Source organism: Ahaetulla prasina, chromosome 4 (assembly GCF_028640845.1).
Source record: "Ahaetulla prasina isolate Xishuangbanna chromosome 4, ASM2864084v1, whole genome shotgun sequence".
NCBI classification, from domain to species: Eukaryota; Metazoa; Chordata; class Lepidosauria; order Squamata; family Colubridae; genus Ahaetulla; species Ahaetulla prasina.
This window is the reverse complement of record NC_080542.1, coordinates 147359798-147384985: the sequence shown is the minus strand read 5'-3', so window position 1 is coordinate 147384985 and position 25188 is coordinate 147359798. Positions and strand designations below refer to the sequence as shown.

The 25188-nt window shown below is 43.9% G+C and overlaps 1 protein-coding gene across 3 annotated transcripts in view; it reads left to right on the top strand.

The window, feature by feature from the left end:
* Positions 1-284: 284 nt before the first annotated feature.
* MYL3 (myosin light chain 3) overlaps positions 285-25188 on the top strand; it is a 27203-nt gene continuing 2299 nt past the window's right edge. The window contains exons 1-6 of one of the 3 annotated variants that reach the window (XM_058179991.1): positions 285-515; positions 9055-9082; positions 14796-14945; positions 15592-15765; positions 17690-17767; positions 18927-18963. In XM_058179991.1, coding sequence (XP_058035974.1) covers positions 387-515; positions 9055-9082; positions 14796-14945; positions 15592-15765; positions 17690-17767; positions 18927-18955 — 588 coding nt within the window. In that variant the 5' untranslated portion in view covers positions 285-386 and the 3' untranslated portion in view covers positions 18956-18963. The remainder of the gene's footprint in view (positions 516-9054; positions 9083-14795; positions 14946-15591; positions 15766-17689; positions 17768-18926; positions 18964-25188) is intronic. The other 2 variants (XM_058179990.1, XM_058179989.1) reach the window with 2 other exon arrangements.

Below are 25188 nucleotides of genomic sequence, written 5' to 3'. Positions count from 1 at the left end.
TAGGAACAGGGGTCTCCCAGCCCCATTGCTCAAGCCGCCCCCCCCACCACCCCGCCCTCCAGTTCTCCCCCCTCCTCTCTTCCGCTGTTCCTGATCAAGTTTGCATTGTCTTCCCAGACCAATTTGGGTGCCCTTATCCAAAATAGCCGAGCTGTCTGCCTTTCCCTTTTATAGCCAGGTTGCTATTGTGTGACTTGGTATGTGCGATGCACGACGGGGAGGGGGGCTTTGGGTAGGGGCTGGAGGCCAACTGACACCCACCGTGACATTCAGGGGCCGGGAGACGAATAAAGACCCTCGCCAGAGGACTCTCAGCTGCTCTGCCTTCTGCCCCTCGAGGTGACCAGCTTTGCCTGCCTGTGGCCCCCTCCCCTGTCTCCAGCACGATGCCCCCCAAAAAACCTGAGCTGAAAAAAGCTGAGCCCAAAAAGGAGGAACCCAAGCCCAGCCCGAAACCGGCTCCTCCACCTGAGCCAGAGCGCAAAGAAGTGGAGTTTAATCCAGCCAACATCAAAGTAAGGGGCTTTTTAAAAAAATAAAATAAACACCAGGAAACTTAATTTATCTGGGGGGCGGGAGAGGGTGTGTGTGTGTGTGTTGGTTTTTAAGGGATGGATGCAGGGGCAAAGGGGTCTCTACCTCTTCGGTATAGGAGTCTGGCAAGCAGGCAGCAGCGGGTTGGGATGGATGATCCTGAGGGAGCCCATCTGGCTCTTCAGATGCTTTGCTAAAAGCTGTGGCCAATTTACAGAGCAGCTTCCAGCCTGGTTTCACCTCTGCTGGGATTTTCTGTGCAGCCTTGGTTTTACCAGGAGTGACAGAGCAATCATTGTCAATGGTCGTCTGTCTGTCTGACTGTCTGATTGTCTGATTGTCTGTCTCTGTCTCTGTCTCTGTCTCTGTCTATATATATATATATATATATATATATATATATATATATATATATATATATATATATATATATATATATATATATTTTCTGAGGTTTTGGTGTTTGTATGTAGGTCTTTGGTTATTGGGTTTCTCCGCATAAAATTGGAAGTGTCTTGGCGACGTTTCGACGAAGTCTCATTCGTTATCTTCAGGCTTCAGCTTCGTGCTTCTGGGGGCAAGCATTGCTCCTAGAAGCACGAAGCAGTAAACACCAGCCTGAAGATGACGAATGGGATTTCGTCGAAACGTCGCCAAGACACTTCCAATTTTACGCGGGAGAAAATCCGAATAACCAAAGACCTACATATATATGTAGGTCTTGGCATATTTGGGTCTTTTCCCGTGTAAGGTTGAGAGTATCTTGGCGACGTTTCGACGAGGTTACCTCGTCGAAACGTCGCCAAGATACTCTCAACCTTACACGGGAAAAGACCCGAATACACCAAGACCTACATACCTATATCAATGAAAACCTACGAAAACACACACACACACACAAACACACACAAAATTGTCTATCATCTATCATTTATGTATCTGTATATCTATCTATATCTTCTTCATCATCTGTATTTCTTTCTCTTTTTCTATCATTTCTGTCTGTCTGTCTATCCATCTTCTACTCTATCTATCTGTCCTGTCTGCCTGCCTTTCTCTGTCTGTCTCTGTCTCTCTCTCTTGATTATCTATCTATCTATCTATCTATCTATCTATCTATCTATCTATCTATCTATCTATATCTATCGATCTATCATCTCTTCACCATTATCATCATCATCTCTGTATTTCTCTCTGTTATCATCCCTCTCTGTTATCTCTCTCTCTCTCCATCGTTCCTTTGTCTTTCTCTCTTTCTATCCTCTCTCCCCTTCTCTGTCTCTATCATCTCTGCCAGAAATTTTGGGGTCCGTTGTGGTCGTAAGTGGAAGACTACCCATATTCCCCCTTAAATATTCTTTGAGCGGACGGACCAGTGAGTTTATTACGAATTCCGCATCTCACCAGGATTTGAACCCGGAACTCCTTCCTTCTAAGCCAGCCCTTTCACCCCATATGGCTTTCTCAACCCCTTCCATTGACCCAGAGAGAGACAATGGGGTGTAGCAGTCAAAGCCCTGAGCATAAAAATGAGGAAGAGTCAGCTTCGCCTCCTTATTATTTCCAGTATCTGATTGGGTGCCACGGCCCAGCCTACCTCCCGGTGGTGTTAAGGGGATGAAATGAGGGCAATGTAAACTACAAAGTACATTTTAATTTTTTTAATTTATTTTCATCGATCACATTTATTTCGCGTGGCAGGAGGAAAACATTAAAGATGATGGAGATAATCGCAATTTCTTTCTCGTGGTCATTTTATTTTTGCAAACCAAGCAGAGCAAAGAAGCGGGATATTTGCAGGAAATGCAGTCACAAATCCTAATTTGATCCCTGGTCTGCTGGGGCCGCCATTTTGACTTTTTTGACTCCCGAGCAGTCAGTCTGCAGGAAGGAATGGCAGCTATTTGGCACAGACATTTAACAGCCGACAACTGCTGGGGGGAGGGGAGGGACAGGGGGCATTGTCTTCCAGATTACCTGATGCCTGTTGGCTTACCTTGACCTTTGTTGCTGTCCAAAATAGAACCATAGTTTATTAAGAGAACCATCAGCGCATTTTCTCCATCACTGACTGCCCCTCCCCCAGCAGCTTCTCTTTTATCCCCATTGCAGCTGTCCTCTCTCTTTGTCTTGATAAAAAGGGTGGGGGGAGAGTTGCTTTTGTGGGGAAGGGGAAGAAGATGGAGGAGGAGGAGGAGGAGGAGGAGGAGGAGGAGGAGGAGGAGGAGGAGGAGGAGGAGGAGGAGGAGGAGGAGGAGGAAATGAGAACGAAAAGAAGGAGGAGGAGAAAGGAGAAGATAGACAAGGAGGAGAAAAGGAGGAGAAGGAGGAGAACAGACAAGGAGGAAGAAGAGAAAAAGAATGAAAAGAGGAGCAGGAAATAGAGAAGGAAGAGAAGGAGAAAATGAGAATGAAAAGAAGGAGGAGGGAAAGGAGAAGATAGACAAGGAGGAGAAAAGGAGGAAGGAGGAGAACAGACAAGGAGGAAGAAGAGAAAAAGAATGAAAAGAGGAGCAGGAAATAGAGAAGGAAGAGAAGGAGAAAATGAGAATGAAAAGAAGGAGGAGGGGAAAGGAGAAGATAGACAAGGAGGAGAAAAGGAGGAGAAGGAGGAGAACAGACAAGGAGGAAGAAGAGAAAAAGAATGAAAAGAGGAGCAGGAAATAGAGAAGGAAGAGAAGGAGAAAATGAGAATGAAAAGGAGGAGGAGGAGAAAGGAGAAGATAGACAAGGAGGAGAAAAGGAGGAGAAGGAGGAGAACAGACAAGGAGGAAGAAGAGAAAAGAATGAAAAGAGGAGCAGGAAATAGAGAAGGAAGAGAAGGAAAATGAGAATGAAAAGAAGGAGGAGGAGAAAGGAGAAGGTAGACAAGAAAAGATGAGAAGGAGGAGAAAAAGATGAGAAGGAGGAGGAGGAGGAGAACAGACGAGGAAGAAGAGAACAATGAAAAGAGGAGAATAGAATAGAATAGAATAGAATAGAATAGAATAGAATAGAATAGAATAGAATAGAATAGAATAGAATTTTTATTGGCCAAGCGTGATTGGACACACAAGGAATTTGTCTTGAAGGAGATAGATAAGAGAAATGAGAATGAAAAGAAGGAGGAGGAGAAAGGAGAAGGTAGACAAGAAAAGATGAGAAGGAGGAGAAAAAGATGAGAAGAAGAAGGAGGAGAAGGAGGAGAACAGACATGGAGGAAGAAGAGAAGAATGAAAAGAGGAGAAGGAGATAGATAAGAGAAATGAGAATGAAAAGGAGGAGGTGGAGAAAGGAGAAGATAGACACGGAGGCGAAAAAGATGAGAAGGAGGAGAAGGAGTAGATAGAAGGAGAAGATGAGAAGGAGAAGAACAGACAAGGAGGAAGAAGAGAAGAAGAATGAAAAGATGAGGAGGAGGATAAAACAAAGGAGAGGAGGAAAAGGAGATAAAGGTGAAGAAGGAAGAGAAGAAGGAGAAGGAGAAGAACATAGACAAGGAGGGAGAAGAAGGAGAAGATGAGGAAGAGAAGGGGAAATTGAGGAGGGGGAACAAGAGAAGGAGAAGAAAAAAGAAAAGATGAGAAGAAGATAGAAAAGAAAGAAAGGAGAAGGAACAGAAGGGGAAGGAGAAGGAGAAGAAAAAAGGGAAAGGAAAGAAGGAAGGAAGGAAGCCCCCAGCCCCACCCCAAATCTCCCAATTATCTATCAACGGGGGGGGGGGAGAAATATTTGCTGGGGTTCTGCATCGTGTGTCCCTCGGAGGAATGTGAAGGTGTGTATTTAAAGGCCATGATGCTGGTTTTCATGCTTAAGGCAGAACTAGAACTCACTGCCACCTGGTCTCTAAACTCCCCACTTACCCCAAACTGGAAAAGTAACCACAAATACATCGAACACGGATAAACAATGAATCAAGGCTAGCCTAACTTTTTTAAAAAAACTTCTTTGACCTTCTTCCTACTTCACCTCGCAGGAAACCCCTCCCTGTTATAGTTGTCGTTGTGTAGAAATTTTGCTGGCACCTGGAAAAAAACAAAAAAAACCACTGAGTCAGTTGGAGATGGCAGAGCATGGAATACTCATTCGGTTTGGATAAACACGATTGTCCTGTAATTACTGCTCCATTTAAAGCAAAAATTGTTTGCCATCAGCTCTTTCGGAGTGCATCAATCTGGTTTCCCTTTTATTGAATGTGTAACTCTAATTAAACCTGAGCGCATAATGTCATAAAATAATTCGTATTTTTATTTAGTGCGCCCTTCGATCTTCGTGCAATAAATGACCTCATTTGTCTGGTGCGCCAAAAAAAAGCAAACTCTTCATAACTTTTCCAACTTATTAATTTAATTTCCAAATGAAAAAAAAAATAGTCCAGGTAGATTTCTCCTAGAGCAGAAATTGGCATTTTAGTGGGGCCCCGGGGCTGCGTCCTTTGGCTGTCCTTGACCAAATTTCTCAAAAATTTGAAATTTAATGTAAATAAGTGCATGTTATTTAAGCCATACAATTGCACTGGTTCTGGAGATATTCCTAGGTTTAAAACCACACCAAAGTTTCTGTTGCTAAGCCAGTCAGTTGCTAAGTGAGTCTTGACCCATTTTATGACCTATCTTGCCACAGGCGTTAAGTGAATCACTGCCGTCGTTACGCTAGTCACATGGTTGTTAAGTGAATCTGTCTTTCCCATGGACTTTGCTTGTCAGAAGGTCACCAAAGAGGATCTCTTGATCCCCCCGGGACACTGCGACCGTCATAAATATGAGTCAAGTTATGGCAAGTATAACTGAATGGTCACTAAACGAACGGTCGTAAGTTGAGGACTAGCTATATTTCTTTTGCTAACATTGACTTACCTGCAGTGGACCCCTATTTATGAAGGCACTGCAACTAGTCCAGATTTAGAAAAAATTACATGCCTGGAGTCAAAAATGAGAATAGTAACAATAACAGCGTTGGAAGGGACCTTGGAAGTCATTTAGTCCAACCCCCTACTCACGCAGGAAACCTCTAATAGGGATTTGAACCGCCGAACTTTCTGATCGATAAGCTCAGTGTTTTAGCCACTGAGCCACCTAGTCACACTTGTAAGAAATTAGATTAAAAAGAAGACACTGCACAGATCAAAATTCTGCAAAATTCTGGTTTATCTCTGAGCCATGCGACTTTTTTATGACACTCGCTGTACGTTGGATGGAATTCTTTATTAAGTGTTGATTCCTGGGAAAACCCCACAAGACAGAAAAGACGGAGACAATTCCTGGATAATTTGATTCTATCCTGTTTTAAGGCATGGCTAACTGAATTGGCCTCTTCTTCCATTCTTTGGTTTGCAGTTAATTCGGAGAGATTTTGATGATAATTCTGTAGATGAGGAAGGCTGGATTTTTTTAAAAAGAAAAAAATGGCAAAGCAGTGATTGGAGAGGCTAATTTGCAAAGCAGTTAAATTTGGAAGAGTCAGTTAAATCAGTGTGGCAACTTGAAGAGATCGGACTTCAACTCCCAGAATTCCCCAGTGAAGATCCTTCTCCCTTTCTCTTTCTCTCTCTCTCTCTCTCTCTCATTCTTTCTCTTTCTCTTTCTCTCTCTTTTTCCCTTTCTCCCATTTTTTCTCATTTTTCTTTCTTCTCTTTCTCCCTTTCTTTCTCACTCTTTTTCTCCCTTTCTCTCGCTTTTTCTTTTTTCTCTACTTCTCTCATTCTTTCTTTCTCTCTCTCTCTCTCCCTTTCTTTCTCTTTCTCTCTCTCTTTCCCCCTTTCCCGCTCTCCCTATGTCTCCTTTTCTCTCTCTTCCTCTTTCTCTCCTTTCCTCTCCCTTTCTCTTCCTTTCTCTCTCTCTCTCTCTTTCTCTCTCTCTCACTTTCTCTCTCTCTATTTCTCTTTTCTCTCCACTTCTCTTGTTCTATTTCTCCTTTTCTTTCTCTCTCTCTCATTTTCTCTCTCTCTTTTCTCTCTTTCTCACTTTCTCTCACTTTCTCTTTTTTCTTCACTTCCCTTGTTCTTTTGCTCCGTTTTTTTCTCTCTCTCATTCTCTCTCCCTCTCTTTTTTCCTCCATTTCTCTTGTTCTCTCTCTCCCTTTCTTTCTCTCTTTCTCCCTTTCTTTCTCTCTCACTTTCTCTCTCTCACTTTCTCTCTCTTTCTCTCTTCTGAACAGGGGAAGGGGCAACCTCTGCTTAAGGCAAGAGCTAATTTTAAATCAGGGCAGATGGCCCATTCCTGACTCCAGGCATATAAATTTAAAAAATGCTTAAGCGGGGAGCAAATCCTTTTTTGAGACAGGGAAGGAATCCTTCTTAGCCAACATTGTTATTGAAAAAACACACAGTCACAAAACTACGTTGGAGTTGTGTTTCTGCAGAGAAAAAAACGATCAGAAAGCAGAGATAGCCATCTGCTCAGCAGGAATCTGAAACAGATTTTCGAGCTGCTTTAGCAAAATAGCTCAGCTAGTTTGTCTAATAATTCACATTTCTGAGCAGGTCATACAGTAGTCCTCCAGTTACGACCACAATTGAGCCCCAAATTTCTGCTGCTAAGCTAGAGAGTTGTTAGGTGAGTTTTGCCCTATTTTACGGCCTTTCTTGTCACCGTTGTTAAACGAATAGCTGCAGATGTTAATCAAGTCATACGGTTGTTAAGTGAATCTGGCTTTCCCCACTGATTTTTGTTTGTCAGAAGGTCGCAAAAGGGGATCACGTGACTCCGGGACACTCCACGACCGTCATAACTGCGAATCAGTTGCCAAGCGTATGAATTCTGATCATTTGACCATGAAGATGCTGCAATGGTCGTAACTTTTGAAAAATGGTTGTAAGTCAGTACCGTTGTAACTTTCAACGGTCACTAAATGAACTTTTGTAAGTTGAGGACTACCTATAATTTTCCTTTCCTGCTCCTTAATGAAATTTTCCAAGCCGTAGAACAGGATGGGGAATTTATTCTTTTTACAGTAGATGGGGTCCTCTTATAGATCAAAGGTTTGCACCAAATTTAAATTTCTTTGTCTGTCTGTCTGTCTTTCTTTCTTTCTCTTTCTTTCTGTCTTTCTTTCTTTCTTTCTTTCTTTCTTTCTTTCTTTCTTTCTTTCTTTCTTTCTTCCCCTGCCCCTTTCCTTCTCTTTCTCTTTATCTCTCTTTCTTTCACACTCTCTTTCTCTCTCTTTTTTCTTTCTTTCCTTCCTTCCTTCCTTCTTTATTTTTTTTCTTTCTTCTTTCTTCATTTATTAACAAAATGTATTGGCCACCCATGTCATTTCCATGTTTTAAAGACATTTAAACATTAAAGGCCATAAAATCAATAGAAATGTAGAATTTAAGAGCACCAGGCTTGAAAACATTGAGAATAATATTGTAAAAAAATATTTCTTTGTCTGTCTGTCTGTCTGTCTGTCTGTCTTTCTTTCTTTCTTTCTTTCTTTCTTTCTTTCTTTCTTTCTTTCTTTCTTTCTTTCTTTCTTTCTTTCTTCCCCTGCCCCTTTCCTTCTCTTTCTCTTTATCTCTCTTTCTTTCACACTCTCTTTCTTTCTCTTTCTTTCTTTCTTTCCTTCCTTCCTTCTTTCTTTTTTTTCTTTCTTCTTTCTTCATTTATTAACGAAATGTATTGGCCACCTATGTCATTTCCATGTTTTAAAGACATTTAAACATTAAAGGCCATAAAATCAATAGAAATGTAGAATTTAAGAGCACCAGGCTTGAAAATATTGAGAATAATATTGTAAAAAAATATATAAATTCAGGTAATCTCATTTTACAATAATTCGTTTAGTTACGACAACACTGAAAAAATGGACTTATGACTGTTTTTCACACTTACGACCGTTGCAGGATCCCTGTGGTTACGTGATCAAAATTCAGACACTTGGCAAATGACTCATATTTATGACAGTTGCAGGGTCCCAGATGGTGGTGGTCATGTGATCCCCTTTTGTGACCGTCTGACAAGCAAAGTCAATGGGGAAGCCAGATTCACTTAACAACCATGTGACTAACTTAACAATTACAATGATTCACTTAACAACCATGGCAAGAAAGGTCGTAAAATGGGGGGGGAAGTCAGTAAACAAATTTATAGCTTAGCAACAGAAGTTTAGGGCTCAATGGAGGGCCATAAGTCAAGGAGTACCTGTAACACCACTGTTAAAATGCACCCAAGAAGTCCTTCATGTATGACCACAATGGAAGACAAAATTTCTATTGCTAAGCTAGATGGTTGTTTGTTTGTTTTTTATTACTTTTTTCTAACATTACAAACAGAAAAAAAAAAAAAACATTATTCCACGCTTGTGCTATACATAAAAAAGGAAGATTTGGGTCTTCGGCTATGTCCTCATGATTGCCAAAATCCACGTTCTCGAGGTAGATGGTTTTTAAGGGAGTTTTGCTCCATTTTATGATCTTTGTTGCCACAATGGTTCGGACGGTCACTAAATGAATGGTTATAAGGCGAGAACTCCCTCCACCTTGACATGAAGAGGTTGCATTTGGGTTTCCCATTTGATGGGAAATGTGAATAATCCTCTTTTTCTCCCCTTCTCTTTCAGGTGGAATTTAATCATGATCAAATTGAAGGTAAGAGGCTATTTTCTTTTTCCAGCGGTAATTAAGGGTTTTCCTAATTAATTAATTGCTAATTACTTCCCGTAGTTCAACCTGAAGGAGCTCTTGACATGATCATCCTTCACTAACAAAAGAAAAAAAAACTGAAAAAGAGAGTTTATCAAATTAATACAGGTAATCCTCAAATTGTGATGACTCATTTAAAGACCGAAGTTACAATGGCACTGAAAAAAGGGAACTTACGACAGGTTCTCATACTTATGACAGTCACTTCATCTCTGGGATCACAGATCCAATCACTTGCAACTGGGGATCAGGATTTTCTGCCGCTAAGCAAGGCAGTCGTTAAGTGAATCCTGCCCGGTTTTACGAGCTTTGTTGCCATGGCTGTTAAGCAAATCCCTGCAGATGTTAAGCAAATCACGTGGTCGTTAAGCGAATCTGGTTTCCTTGCCGGAAGCCGGCTGGGAAAGATGCCGACGGCGACCACGGCGACTGTGAAGATGTTGCAACGGTCGTAAGTATGAGGACGGTATAGGGCCGTGACGGCGAACTTATGGTACACGTGACCAAAGTGGCATGCGAAGCCATGTCACTCGGCACACGCAGCCTTGCCTGTTTGTCTTTCGGGTTACTGGCACGCATGTCCTACACGTGCATGGCAGTTCCAAAAACTCAGGTGCGCATATGCTCTAGAACCCGGAAGTTTGGCTTTTCCAGAATGAGATCCTGATGAGTGTGTGACGTTTCCGCCTGTTCTTTTTGGCACTTATTCAATGCTGAAAAGGTTCGCCATCACCGGTATAGGGTTTCGGGGTTGGACTAGTTTATTTATTTATTATAAATGTTATAAATATATAAATATTATAAATAAATAAATTATTTATTTATTATTTTATGGATTAGTTTAGGGGTTGGACTAGCCAGCTTTGCTGGCTGAGGAACTCTGGGAGTTGAAGTCCACAAGTCTGAAAGTGGCCAAGGTTGGAGACCCCTGGACTAGAAGACCTCCAAGGTCCCCTTTCAACTCTGTTATTCTGTTCTATTCTGTTGTTCTGTTCTGCATATTCTCTATCCCATTCCCTATTAAGCTTAGTTTAGTTTAGTGTCATCGCACCTCGTGCAACGAAATTAAATGCCATCTTCAGTGTACATTATAACTATAAAAACAAAACACAAACACACCTCCTTCACATTCTATGAAAACCTCTGATACTGCATTAGTATTGCACTATACCGCAGAATTCAATATAGCTACTGCCCTGGGGTAGAAGCTGTTTTTCAGCCTATTGTCCTGTACCGTCTTCCAGATAGTAATAGTTCAAATAAAAGGGGCCCCAGGATGAGATGGATCTTTAAGGAGTTTTTGAACTTTCTTAAGGCAGCGGGAGCCATGAAGCTCTTCCAAAGAGGGGAGAGGGCAACCAATGATCCTCTGGGCAATGACGTTGACCCTCTGGAGCACTGTCTTATCTGCCCCTGTGCAATTGGCAAACTGGACACAGGTGCAGTAAATTAAAATACTCTCTATGGTGCAGCAATAGAAGGTCACCAACAATTTTTCATTCAGTTGTTGTTTCCTGAGAAGACTCAGGTAGTATAATCTCTGCTGGGCCCTTTTGACCAGGGCTCTATTCTATTCTATTCTATTCTATTCTATTCTATTCTATTCTATTCTATTCTATTCTATTCTATTCTATTCTATTCTACTCTACTCTACTCTACTCTACTCTACTCTACTCTACTCTACTCTACTCTATTCCATTCCATTCATTATTCTATTCTATTCTGTACTATATTCTATACTCTCTTCTCTTCATTTCTATATTCTATATTCTATATTCTATATTCCATTCCATGTCACTCAATGGAGGCAAATTCTGGGACTTGAAGTCCACACCTCTTAAATCATGGTGGCTGGGGAACCTTGGGAATTACTCTTTCCCTCTTAAAGCAGAACTGGCTGGAGGATTCTGGGAGTGGAAGTCCTCCCCCCCTTAAAGCATGCTGGCTGGGGGGTTATGGGATTCGAAATCCACCCCTCTTAAAGCCTTCTGGCTGGGGGATTATGGGATTTGAAGTCCACCCATCATAAAGCTCTCAAGATGAAGGATTTCTCCCTGTTCTGAATGTTCTGGGTTATCCACGATGCGTCTTCGTTTTTCACAATGCAAACTCCTTTTCCACTTTCATTCGAGACCTCCTTATTTTGACTCTTCTACAACTAGACTTCCTTCGATCGAAGGCACCCGGCTCCTCCTGCCTATTTCAAATGCCCTCAACCCAAAGCCCACCAGCAGCCATGACTTGTTTGGCAGTATTGGAAATTGAAGCAGGCAGAGAAGCTGGGAGTGAATTGATCTCCGCATGAGCAACACGGAGTGTAAATCGATATGCTGAGATGAGCAATAGCAGGAAAGGATCATTTTGAATGTATATATTTTTTGCTTGCTTGAAAAAAGTTGTTTGATAGCAAAACAGAATAACAGAGCTGGAAGGGACCTTGGAGGTCTTCTAGACCAACCCACCGCTCAAGCAGGAAACCCTATAATCGGTACTCAATGTAACACAATCGAGCCAAAAATTTCCATTGTTAAGCGAGACAGTTGTTAATCAAGTTATGCCCCATTTTGCGACCTTTCTTGCATGAGTTGTTAAATGAATCACTGCCATTGCAACTCCCTTCCTTCTTTCTTTTCCCCAATCCCTTCCCTATCCTTCTCTCTTCCTTCCTTCCTAGCTCCAGCCCTCCTCCCTTCCTCTTCTTTCCTTCTTTCCTTCCTTCCTTCCTCCCTCTTCCTTTCTTTCTTTCCTTTCTTCCTTCTTTCCTTCCTTTCTTCCTTCCTTCTTTCTTTCTTTCCTTCCTTCCCTCCCTCCCTCTTTTTTCTTTCTTTTTTTCTTTCTTTCTTTCTTTCTTTCTTTTTCTTTCTTTTCTTCTTTTTTCCTTCCTTCCTTCCTTCCTTCCTTCCTTCCTTCCTTCCTTCCTTCCTTCCTTCCTGTCTTTTCCTTCCTTCCTTCTCTCCCTTTCCTTTCCTTTCTTCCACCCTTCTCTCCTTCCACCCTTCCTATCTATCTATCTATCTATCTATCTATCTATCTATCTATCATCAATCTTTCTTTCTCTCTTTCCTTTTTTTCTTTCCTTCTCTCTCTCGTTCTTCTCTCTCTCTCTTTCTTCTCTCTCTCTCTTTCTTTCTCTCTCATAGCTAGATAACCGACCCCCACTATGCAGTGCCCTTCATCTAATTATCAAAGTCACCCTTGTTTAATTCTTTACGGCTTCTGAACGCCATGATATTTCAAATGTGGCCCCAGGGCAATTTATCCACAAAGATTGTGTGGAGCTGTGGCAGGAGGCCTTTGAAGACTTCGCTTCTGTTACTGGGAGATACCTGGGACAAAGCCGTTTTGTAATTTCATTTCATGCAGTTCAGTCCCTTCACCTACTGAGAATCTCTTGTGCGTGTAAATGTCAAAAACTAGAGCGTAGCGATTAACGAATTGAAGAAAACAAAGCAAAGCAACCAGCTAGAAACATCTGGGTTGACAATTATAGGTGCAATTAATCCTTGACTCACAACGGTTCATTTAGTGCCCATTTGAAGTTGCAATGGTGCTGAAAAAAGGGACTTATGACCGTTTTTCACCCTTACAACCGTTGCAGCCTCCCCATCTGATCAAAATTCAGACGATTGGCAATTGACTTGTACTTACGACGGTTACAGTGTCCTGGGGTCACGTGATCCCCTTTTGCGACCTTTGGACAAGCAAAGTCAATGGGGAAGCCAGATTCGCTTAACGACCATGCTATGAACTTAATAACTGCAGCGATTCACTTAACAACGATAGCAAGAAAGGTCGCAAGATGGGGCAAAGCTCAAGGACTCTCAGTCGTCCAATTCTCGATAAGAACTGGGGGAATTTAAGACTTTCAGAATGCTCTTGACTTTTGCTTCAATACCCCAAATTTGATGCTTTTCTATATCTGAGATTTGCAGAGGTCCTGCTTTAAGCGAAGTATGAAGACGGGTTGTTGTTTTTTCCTGTTCGAGTCCCACATTCTTGGGCTGGACAGATCTTATTATCGTAAACTGGGTGATCTGTCATATTTTTCCCCTTTCTTTCAATCTTAACCATCCCACAAGGGACGTCGAAATGAGCTGGAATGAAAATAGAGCTGATAATGAGACCAGCAGCAAAGTTTTTCAAACTTTCAGCTGAAAAACTGAAAGTTGTAGTTTAAGAATTATTACGTTTTTAAACAGGCGTTCAAAACACGTTAGAAATATATAACCCTTTATTTACTTATTTATTTATATTTCCTATTTATTAAGCGCCATCTCCCTTGGAGAGGAAAATGCCAATGAACAAAATGAAATATAGGAAGTCCTCAACGTACAACCATTCGTTTAGTGGCCTTTCAAAATTACAACAGCAAAAAGTGACTTATGACCATTTTTCACACTTATGACTGTTGCAGCATCTCCACACGGTCACGCCATCAAAATTCAGATGCTTGACAACTGATTCATATTTATGACGGTCGCATTGTCCCGGAGTCACATGCTCCCCTTTAGTGACTTTTTGACAAGCCAAGGCAAGGGGGCAGCCAGACGGCGTTATTAACTTAACAGTTGCAGGGATTCACTTAACAAATGTAGCAAGAAAGGTCATAAAATGGGGCAAAATTCACTTAACAGTTGTCCCAACAGAAATTTAGGGCTCAGTTGTAGTCATATCCAAGTTCTTCTTAGAAACTTCCAGTGTTGAAGCACCCACAACTTCTAGAGGCAAGTAGTTCCACTGATTAATTGTTTTAACCGCCAGGAAGTTTCATCTTTAGTTCTAAGTTGCTTCTTTCCTTGATTAATTTCCACCCATTGCTTCTTGTTCTACTCTCAGGTGCTTTGGAGAATAGCTTGACTCCCTCTTCTTTGTGGCAGCCCCTGAGATATTGGAAGACTGCTATCATGTCTCCCCTAGTCCTTCTTTTTATTAAAGTAGATATCCCCAATTCTTGTAATTCTTTGTATGTTTAGCTTCCATTCTTCATACATTTTAGTATGAGCCAGCCAAAAAAAGCCAACACAGTTCTGGGCTGCATTAACAGAGGGATAGAATCAAGATCACGTGAAGTCTTAATACCACTTAATAATGCCTTGGTAAGGCCACACTTGGAATATTGCATTCAGTTTTGGTCGCCACGATGTAAAAAAGATGTTGAGACTCTAGAAAGAGTGCAGAGAAGAGCAACAAAGATGATTAGGGGACTGGAGGCTAAAACATATGAATGTTGTAGGAATTTCGGTATGTCTAGTTTAATGAAAAAAATGACATGATAGCAAATATTTGAGTGGCTGCCATAGAGAAGAAGGGATCAAGCTGTTGTCCAAAACACTTGAAGGCAGAACAAGGAGCAATGGCTGGAAACTAATCAAGGAGAGAAGCAATTTAGAACTAAGGAGAAATTTCCTGACAGCAAGAACAATTAATCAGTGTAACAACTTGCCTCCAGAAGTTGTGAATGCTCTAACACTGCATGTTTTGTAGAAGAGACTGGACAACCATTTGTCTAAAATTGTATAGGGTCTCCTGCTTGAGGAGGGGGTTGGACTAGAAGACCTCCAAGGTCCCTTCCATTCCTATTATTCGGTATTATACTTTGCAAACAATTTTGTGATGCAAAGGACAATTATTTCCTGATGCTGTTTTGTTGTTTTCTCAGAATTCAGGGAGATTTTTGAACTCTTCGACCGGACTCCAAAAGGTGAATTGAAAATCACTTATGGGCAATGCGGGGACGTCTTGAGGTCCTGCGGGCAGAATCCCACCCAGGCGGAAGTCCATAAAGTCCTTGGACGCCCAAAACCAGACGGTTAGTCTCTTCTCAATGGTGTGGAATGATTTGCAAATTGAGTTTTTGGAGGGTTTAAGGTTTAACGACTGCAGTGTTTGTTTAATAATTACAGTGTTCGCTTAATGACTGCAGTGTTCACTTTACGACTGCAGTGTTCACTTTATGACTGCAGTGTTCGCTTAATGACTGCGGTGTTTGTTTAATAATTACAGTGTTCGCTTAATGACTGCAGTGTTCAGTTTACGGCTGCAGTGTTCACTTTATGACTGCAGTGTTCGCTTAATGACTGCAGTGTTCACTTTACGACTGCAGTGTTCACTTTACGACTGCAGTGTTCGCTTAACGACTGCGGTGTTTGTTTAATAATTACAGTGTTCGCTTTACGACTGCAGTGTTTGCTTTATGACTCCAGCATTCACTTAAAAACTGCAGCATTTGCTTAACGACTGCAATGGCCTGAATGGCGGGTGCATCCATCCCTGGAGGTTTCCAAGAAGAGCCCTTTTGTCCAAGATAGTCCGGGATCTTCTGCTCGACCGGGGGGAAAGACTAGAGGACCTCCGAGGTCCCTTCCAACTCTGTTGTTATTCCACTAAGGGTTTGCTTTCCAATTTGGCGGTGAGCCGTGTGGGTGAAACACATTTTTTTCGCCTTCTTTTGGCAGAAATGAACAGCAAGATGTTGGATTTCGACACGTTCCTGCCCATGCTCCAGCACATCGCCAAGACCAAAGACACGGGGACGTTTGAGGATTTTGTGGAAGGCCTGCGTGTCTTTGACAAAGAAGGAAACGGGACGGTGATGGGAGCCGAACTCCGCCACGTCTTGGCAACCCTGGGTAAGGCTGGTCTCAAACACGCCAAGCAAAAAGAGCCTTCCGCTGCATCGTTTTTCCCCACATAGATTTGCGTGCAAAGTGGAAGTCCTCGACTTATGACCAACCACCGGAATCCCCGTTGCTAAGCAAGGCAATTGTTCAGGGAGGCCACTCGATTTTATAACTTTTTTATTTTTTTTAATAACCAGGGTTTTAGCAATAGCACTTATATATACCGCTTCACAGTGATTTACTGCCTTCTCTAAGAGGTTTACAGAGTCAGCCTATGGCCCCCCCAACAATCTGGGTCGACATTTTACCCACCTCGGAAGGACGGAAGGCTGAGTCGACCTTGAGCCTGGTGGGATTTGAACTCTTGGCAGTGAGCAATGCTGCTTTCTAACCACTGTGAAGGAAAGGAAAGAAAAGGGAGGGAGGGAGGGAGAGAGGAAGGAAGGAGGGAAGGAAGGAAAATAGCAATATTAATTAGACTCATACACTGATTCATAAGTGCTTTTACAGCCGTCTCCAAACAATTTACAGAGTCAGCCTATTACCCTCAACAATCTGGGTCCGCATTTTACCAACCACGGAAGGACGGAAGCAATGGTGGGATTCAGCCAGTTCGCACCACTTCGGGAAAACCGGTTGTTAAATGACTTGAATCCCACCACTGGACGGAAGGCTGAGTCAACCTGTAGCCTGGTGAGATTTGAACTGCCAAATTGCAGGCAGCCAGCAGCCAGCAGAAGGAGCCTGCAGTACTGCATTCTAACCACTGCGCCACCATTTTAAAACAAATCAGTGCGGTCATTAAGCGAATCCGGCTTCCCCTATTGACTTTGCTAGCCAGAGGCCGGCAGGGAAGGCCTTAAATGGCAGTCACGTGACCCCTACAACTGACATAAGTGCATGCCAGTGGCCAAGCACCCAAATTTTGATCAGGTGATCATAGGGATGTTGCTGTATTTATTTATTTTTTATTTATTTTTATTTGGTTTTTACAGCCCCCCATCTCAGCGAACAAGTCTGGGCAGCTCAAAATTGAAACACGTATTACAATTAAATATTTAAAAACACATTAAAACAATAAAAACAGTAAAAAGTATTACAGGTAGTCCTCAACTTACAACAATTGGCTTAGTGACCGTTCAAAGTTACATTTTTCACACTTACAACCGTTGCCATGGTCAGGTGATCAAAATTCAGACGCTTGGCAGGTGTCTCTTACTTACGACGGTTGCAATGTCCCGCTTAACGACGCTTTTGAGACCTTGCCATAAGCAAAGTCAGTGGGGAAGCCGGATTCACTTAACAACTTTGGCAGGAAAGGTCGCAAAATGGGACGAAGTTCACTTAATAACTGTCTCGCTTAGCAGCATCCATTTTGTGGTCGTAAATCAAGGACAACTTGTACTTGCGATGACTGGCTGTCGGCCCCTTTTTTCAGTTGTAACTCCGTTGTAACTCCCAATGGTCACTAAGGGCCTCTGGTGGCTCAACAGACTAATGCAGTCTGTTATTAACAGCAGCTGCTTGCAATCACTGCAGGTTCAAGTCCCACCAGGCCCAAGGTTGACTCAGCCTTCCATCCTTTATAAGGTGGGTAAAAGGAGGACCCAGATTGTTGGGGGCAATAAGTTGACTTTGTATATAATATACAAATAGAATGAAGATTATTGCTAACGTAGTGTAAGCCGCCCTGAGTCTTCGGAGAAGGGCGGGATATAAATGCAAATTAAAAAAAAGTGAACGGTCGTAAGCCGTTGTAACTCCCGACGGTCACTAAGTGAACGGTCGTAAGCGAAGGAATGCCCCAAAGTTCAAACCTTTGGTTCTGGACAATAGAAGATAAGTCCTCTGAGCAGAAGGACCCCTGAAGATTTCAAAGACCCGCCAGCCTTCATCAAATTTTGAATTATTTTCCTCCGTTTTTGTTTTTCAGGAGAAAGATTAACCGAGGAAGAAGTTGATAAATTGATGGCTGGCCAAGAAGACTCCAACGGGTGTATCAATTATGAAGGTGAGATGGTTCCTCAAGAGGTGACCCTTCTTCTGCGTTGTGGTGGGTGGTTGCCATCAAGCGGAGCACGAAGGTTCACCTTGGGAATTGACCTTCTTGAGAAATGATGGGTGTGTGGGGTGGGGGCCAGATTATAAATCACTTTTATGAGAAAGATCAATAGGGAAGACAAGATGGAATAAATGATGGCTCACCAGTTCCTGCCCAGATGTGGGGACCAGAAAAAGTGGCCCAGGGGGATATAAATAATTCAGGCCGTCTAAGTGATTTTAAAGTCCAGGTTATAGCAGGGGAGGGTGAGTGAGCTGGCGGGGATGTCACACCGCCGGTTGTTCGTTGTGCTTCTTGGATGAAAAAACCACGCCAGCAAAATGTAATGAGTTGTGCGGGGAGGTGGGGGGCGGGAAGGGAATAATACCTGCCATGAAACGGCATCATCAAATCTTTTCAAAGGATTAGACTTTCAGGACAATTAAAAATTTAGGGTGCTAAAAAAAACCCCTCCTGTTGTTGTGACCTCCGATTGGGCAAAATGGTGTAATGGAGGGTAACCATTCTTGAACTGAGTTAGCTCAAAGGGGTGACTTTACATAATGGGCCAGGATTCTGGAGAAAATGAAATATGGGGGAGGTGCGCCTGCTTTAAGGCTACTGAGCTTCCGGGCTGCTGCTGCTGCTGTTGTGGTCACATGATCTTCATTTGCAAGGTTTCCGTGACAGTTTCCCAGTCGGTCTAGCAATCCCTCACTCCCTTCGCCAGCCTGGCAGCAGCTACTTAACCTGTCTGCTGGGAAGGGGAGGGAGGGAGGGAGGGAGGGGAAGAGGGAGGAGAGGAAAGGACAGATGAGAAAGGAAGGGAGGGGAAAGGAAGAGACAGAAAGAAGGAAGGATGGACAGATGGAAAGAAAAGAGGAAGAGAGGAATAGGGGAGGGAGGGAGGGAGGGAGGGAAGGAAGCAAGCAAGCAAGCAAGCAAGCAAGCAAGCCAAGGAAGGAAGAAGATAAGAAGGGAGGGAGGGGAAGGAAAGAAAGGGAGAGAAGGATGGACAGATGGTAGGAAAAAAGGAAGTAAAAGATAGGGAGGGAGGAAGGGAAGGAGGGACATTCTTGCAATTATTCACCCTCCCCTTTTTCTCCTCCCCCCCCTCTATTTATTTTAGCCTTTGTGAAACACATCATGGCAAGTTAAAATGGCAGGTAAGAGGATCCTTATCTTAATTCTTCCCTTTTCGCAGCTTTTATTTAAGTATTTTCCAGTCTCGGCCTGAGAGCCGGTGGAGGCTGAGATAACGTAGCTCTGCCTATCTCAGAAACCCACATTGTTCCGTTGTTGCTGTGTCTTTTCCCTGTCAAACTGAAGGAAATGCAGGAAGTTCTCGACTTACAACAGTTCATTTAGTGACTGTTCGAAGTTACAACGGTGCTGAAAAATGTGACGTGGCCGTGTTTCACAGCCACAACCTTTGCAGCATCCCCGTGCTCAGGTGCTCAGATTTATGACGGTCGTAGTGTCCCAGGGTCACGTGATCCCCTTTAGCGACCTTCTGGTAAGCAAGGTCAATGGAGGAAGCCGGATTCACTTAACAACCACGTTACTAACTTACCAACCGCAGTGACTCACTTAACAGCGCTGGCGAGAAAGGTCACAAAATGGGGGCAAAACTCACTTAACAACAAATTTTTGGCTCCATTGTGGTCATAAGTGGAGAACTACCACTGTTCTCATTTTCCATCGTTGCAGTTATAACAAACCTTGTGATTTTTCCTGAATTGATGTAAATGCAAATTTAAATGCTAAAAATGGAGCTGAAGCCAAATGAATAATCAGAGATAATTCAGAGAAATCCTGAAACAATTCGAATCTAAGATTGCAAATCAACTTATGACCACAACTGAGCTCAAAACTTCCATTGCTAAGCAAGACAGTGATAAAGTGATTTTTGGCCCATTTTACGACCTTTCTTGCCACAGTTGTTAAGCGAATCACTGCAGTTGTAAAGTAAGTCACATGGTCATTAAGTGAATCCTGTTTCCCCCACATTGACTTTGCTCATAAGGTCACAAAAGGGGATCATATGCGACCGTCATAAATATGAGTCAGTAGCCAAGCACCCGAATTTTGATGATGTGAACATGGAGATGCTACAATTGTTGTAAGTGTAAAAAATGGTCGCAAATCTCTTTTTTCAGTGCTATTGTAAGTTAAACCTTGAACGGTCACTAAACAAACTGTTATAAGTTGAGGACTACCTGTATTGCACAATCCCTGCACTTAAGACAATTTACACTCCTGCATTCAAAACAATGATGTGGTCGCAGACTAGTCCTCGAGTTATGGCCATAATAATAATAATAATAATAATAATAATAATAACAATAATAATAATAATAATAATAACAACAATAACAACAATAACAACAATAACAACAATAACAACAACAACAATAATAATAACAATAATAATAATAACAATAATAACAATAATAACAATAATAACAATAATAACAATAATAATAATAATAATAATAATAATAATAATAATAATAATAATAATAATAATAATAATAATAATAATAATAATAATAATAATAATGTTTTAATTTGTATACCGCCCTTCTCCCGAAGGACTCAGGGCGGTGAACAGGCAAATAAAATACAAACAGAAACATACACCATAATTAAAACAACCCTTAAAAAACTGATTCAAATTTGCCAAAAAATTTAAAATAACATTACACCCCATAAAAATTACAGAAATTTAAAACCCACAATTAAAATTTTAAATTTAGAATTTAAAATCAGGCCAATCCAACCAAACGGAATAAATAGGTTTTAAGTTCGCGGCGAAAGGTCCTAAGGTCAGGTAGTTGTCGAAGCCCGGGGGGGAAGCTCGTTCCACAGGGTCGGAGCCCCCACAGAGAAGGTCCTCCCCCTGGGGGCCGCCAGTCGACATTGTTTGGCTGACGGCACCCTGAGGAGTCCCTCTCTGTGGGAACGCACCGGACGCTGGGAGATAGAGGCCGGCAGTAGACGGTCCCGTAAGTAGCCCGGTCCCAAACCATGGAGCGCTTTAAAGGTGGTAACCAATACCTTGAAGCGCACCCGGAAAGCAACAGGTAGCCAGTGCAGTCTGCGCAGGATCGGTGTTACATGGGAGCTCCGACCCGCTCCCTCAATAACCCGCGCAGCCGCATTCTGGACTAGCTGAAGTCTCCGGGTGCTCTTCAAGGGGAGCCCCATGTAGAGAGCATTGCAGTAGTCCAGACGAGAGGTAACGGGAGCATGAGTGACCGCGCATAGGGCATCCCGGTCCAGGAAGGGACGCAACTGGTGGATCAGGCAAACCTGATAAAAAGCTCTCCTGGAGACGGTCGTCAAATGATCTTCAAAGGACAACTGACCATCCAGGAGAACACCCAAGTTGCGCACCCTCTCCATCGGGGCCAACGACTCACCCCCGACAGACAGCCGCATCTGCAGCTGACTGTACCGAGGTGCCGGCATCCACAGCCACTCCGTCTTGGAGGGATTAAGTTTGAGCCTGTTCCTCCCCATCCAGACCCGTACGGCTTCCAAACACCGGGACAGCACTTCGACAGCTTCGCTGGGGTGGCCCGGAGTGGAAAAGTACAGCTGAGTATCATCAGTGTACAGTTGGTATCTCACCCCAAAGCCACTGATGATCTCACCCAGCGGCTTCATATAGATGTTGAACAGGAGGGGTGAGAGAATCAATCCCTGCGGCACCCCACACATGAGGCACCTCGGAGTCGATCTCTGCCCCCCTGTCAACACTGTCTGCGTCCAGTCAGAGAGGTAGGAGGAGAACCACCGATAAACAGTGCCTCCCACTCCCAACCCCTCCAACCGGCGCAGCAGGATACCATGGTCGATGGTATCAAAAGCCGCTGAGAGGTCTAATAGGACCAGAGCAGAGGAATAACCCCTATCCCTGGCCCTCCAGAGATCATCCACCAGCGCGACCAAAGCTGTCTCTGTACTGTATCCGGGCTGAAAGCCGGACTGGAACGGGTCTAGATAGACAGTTTCATCCAGGTACTGGGGTAGCTAACATACCACCACACTCTCTACAACCTTCGCCGTAAAGCGAAGATTGGAGACTGGCTGATAATTCCCTAAAACAGCTGGGTCCAGGAAAGGCTTCTTGAGGAGAGGTCTCACCACCGCCTCTTTCAAGGCAGCGGGAAAGACCCCCTCCCACCAAGAAGCATTTGTAATCCCCCGGAGCCAGTCTCGTGTCACCTCCTGTGTAGCCAGTACCAACCAGGAGGGGCACGGATCCAGTAAACATGTGGTGGCATTCAGCCTACCCAGCAACCTGTCCATGTCCTCGGGAGTCACAGGGTCAAAATCATCCCAAACCACCTCAACAAGACGGGTCTCGGAACTCTCATCTGGATCTACCCAATTTTGATCCAATCCGTCCCGAAGCTGAACGATTTTATCATATAGATAACCGTTAAACTCCTCGGCACGCCCTTGTAGGGGGTCCTCCCACCCCTCCTGTTGAAGGAGAGAACGGGTCACCCGAAACAGGGTGGCTGGGCAGTTATCTGCCGACACAATGAGGGAGGAAACGTAGGAACGTTTCGCATCCCTCAGTGCCACTAGGTAGGTCCTGCTATAGGACTTAACTAGTGTCCGGTCAGCCTCAGAACGGCTGGATCTCCAGACACTCTCTAGGCGTCTTCTCCAGCGTTTCATCTCCCTCAGCTCCTCAGAGAACCAAGGAGCTGGTTGAGACCGACGCCGGGTCAGAGGCCGCAAAGGCATGACACGGTCCAAAGCTCCAGCTGCGGCCTGTTCCCAGACTAGCTCTTCAGTCGTGCCGTGGGCCAGGTTCTTGGGAAACGGCCCAAGCTCCGTCAGGAACCTCTCAGGGTCCATCAGGCGCCTGGGACGGAACCAATGCATTGGTTTCATCTCCCTGCGGCGGTGGGTAGCGGTCTGAAAGTCCAGACGAAGGAGAAAATGATCTGACCATGATAAAGGGTCGATAACTAAATCATTTAAAATCAGATCATTCAACCACTGGCCAGAGATAAAAACCAAGTCTAGGGTGCCTCCCCCAATGTGAGTACGGCCATCAATTAATTGAGTCAGGTCCATGGCCGTCATGGAAGCCATGAACTCCCGAGCGGTCGAGGATGCCATGCCAGTTGATGGCAAGTTGAAATCCCCCATGACCAACAGTCTAGGGGTCTCAACTGCCAACCCAGCTAGCAACTCCAACAGCTCGGGCAGGGCTGTTGTCACGCAGCAAGGAGCCAGGTACATGATCAACAAGCCCACCTGAGTCCTACGACCCCACTTCACATAGAGGGATTCACACCCAGCTATCTGAGGCACAGTGGTCTCCCTTGGTTCCAGGCTTTCCTTAATAATAACCGCCACCCCGCCACCCCTACCTTGGGCCCTCGGCTGATGGAATGCTCGGAAACCTGGTGGGCACATCTCCACTAGGGGAACCCCCCCCTTCCGTGCCCAGCCAGGTCTCCGTAATGCCCATAACGTCTGTGGTCCCCTCCTGAATTAGATCTGAGATCAGGGGAGCTTTATTAACCACAGATCTTGCATTACATAACATCAGCCGAAGGCCCAAGTCCCAGGTATTCTGGCCACTCGGGGAACGGAAAATTTTGGGGGGCCGGAGCATGCGAGGGCGTGCCCCCAAAACCTGATATGGCCCCCCCCTTCTGCCATATCTGCCTCTCCCACATACCGTATTGATAGCAAAACCCTGGTGGACTGGAACGAGACCCTCCCCCGCCACCTTCGGACCTATTAAATTACTGCCGCGAACACTTGCTGGACTCGTCTCCCCCAGATGGGTTTCCCCCTCCCACCCTCCCCACCCCCTAACCCAAACCCGTCAGTTCCCACCCTCCCCTTAAAATTCCCATTAAAACTCCCCTTAAAAAGCCGATTAAAACAATTAGTTAAAAATCCCCTAAGTCTCCTATTTTTGGCATGCCACCTCTCAGGGTTCCAAAACCCGTCCTCAAGATGGGCCCTCGATAATGTGGGGGGCCAAACCCGCGAGAGAGGGGAATCTCGCAGGGCAAGAAGGTCAGCCGCTGTAAATGTCCACATGATAAGAGTCCGGCAAGCAGACCCATCCTGGACTAGTCAAGATGGTAACTGACAAAACCGGGATCCAAATGCCTGCCACTAAGCAAGGCAGTTGTTAAGTGAGTTAGATCTGATTTTGTGACTCTTTTGGCCACGGGTGTTACGTGAATCACTGCGGTTGTTAAGAGAAGCGCACGGTCATTCAAAAATGGGTATTTCTGCAACCAAAATCTTCCTTATTGAGAATTGTTGTATCCTTCCATTGCAAACGCTGAAAATGGGTTTTGTGTTATAATTTTTTTTTGCAAACCAACAACCAGCAAATCTTTACCCCAGTCTTGGGATGACTCAGAAGCCGTGTTGATACATAGATATTTTCCCCCCCACCCTCTTGGGAAAAGTTTGACCCGGCTTTTTCCTGAAAAAATGAAAAATGTGTGGGTACATTCCCTAGATAAGAGGAGAGAAAAGAGCCAGCTCCTCCTGTTGTTTGTCCGTTCTTGTTCATTTATCACCTCCAAGTTCCTGGTCTTGTTTGCTTAGTGAAATCTGGAATGACTCAAGTTATGACGGGCCCAGATTGGTGGGATGGGGTTGTTATTTTTTTTATGGGGTCCTTATCTATCCTCCCAAAGTCCCAGGGAGTGAAGGAATGAAATGAAAAATCTGGCTAGACATTGCTGTAAAATGCATGGATAAGCCTTTCTTCTCTTTCTTTTTCTTCCTTCCTTCCCTCCCTCTTCCTTTCCTTCTTCCTTTCCCTCCTTTTTCCCTTTCCCTTTCTTTCTCTTTTCCTCCACTCTTTTCCTCCTTCCCTCCTGCCATCCCTTTCTTCCTTCCTTCTTTCCTTCCCTCCCTCTTGCCTTTCTTCTTTCTCTCCTTTTTCCCTTTCCCTTTCTTTCTCTTTTCCTCCACTCTTTTCCTCCTTCCCTCCTGCCTTCTTTTCCTTCCTTCTTTCCTTCCTTCCTTCATTCCCTCCCTCCCACTTCCCTTCCTTCCTTCTTTCCATCCTTTTTCCCTTTCCCTTTCTTTCTCTTTTCCTCCACTCTTTTCCTCCTTCCCTCCTGCCTTCTTTTCCTTCCTTCTTTCCTTCCTTCCTTCCCTCCCTCCCACTTCCCTTCCTTCCTTCTTTCCATCCTTTTTCCCTTTCCCTTTCTTTCTCTTTTCCTCCACTCTTTTCCTCCTTCCCTCCCTCCCTCCTTCCTTCCTTCCTTCCTTCTTTCCTTCCCATCTCTCTCTCTTCTTTCTCCCTGTCTCTCCTTCCTTCTCCCTCTTTTCTAACTTCTTCCTCCTTTCTTTGCTTTTTCTCTTTCTTCCACCTTCTCTCT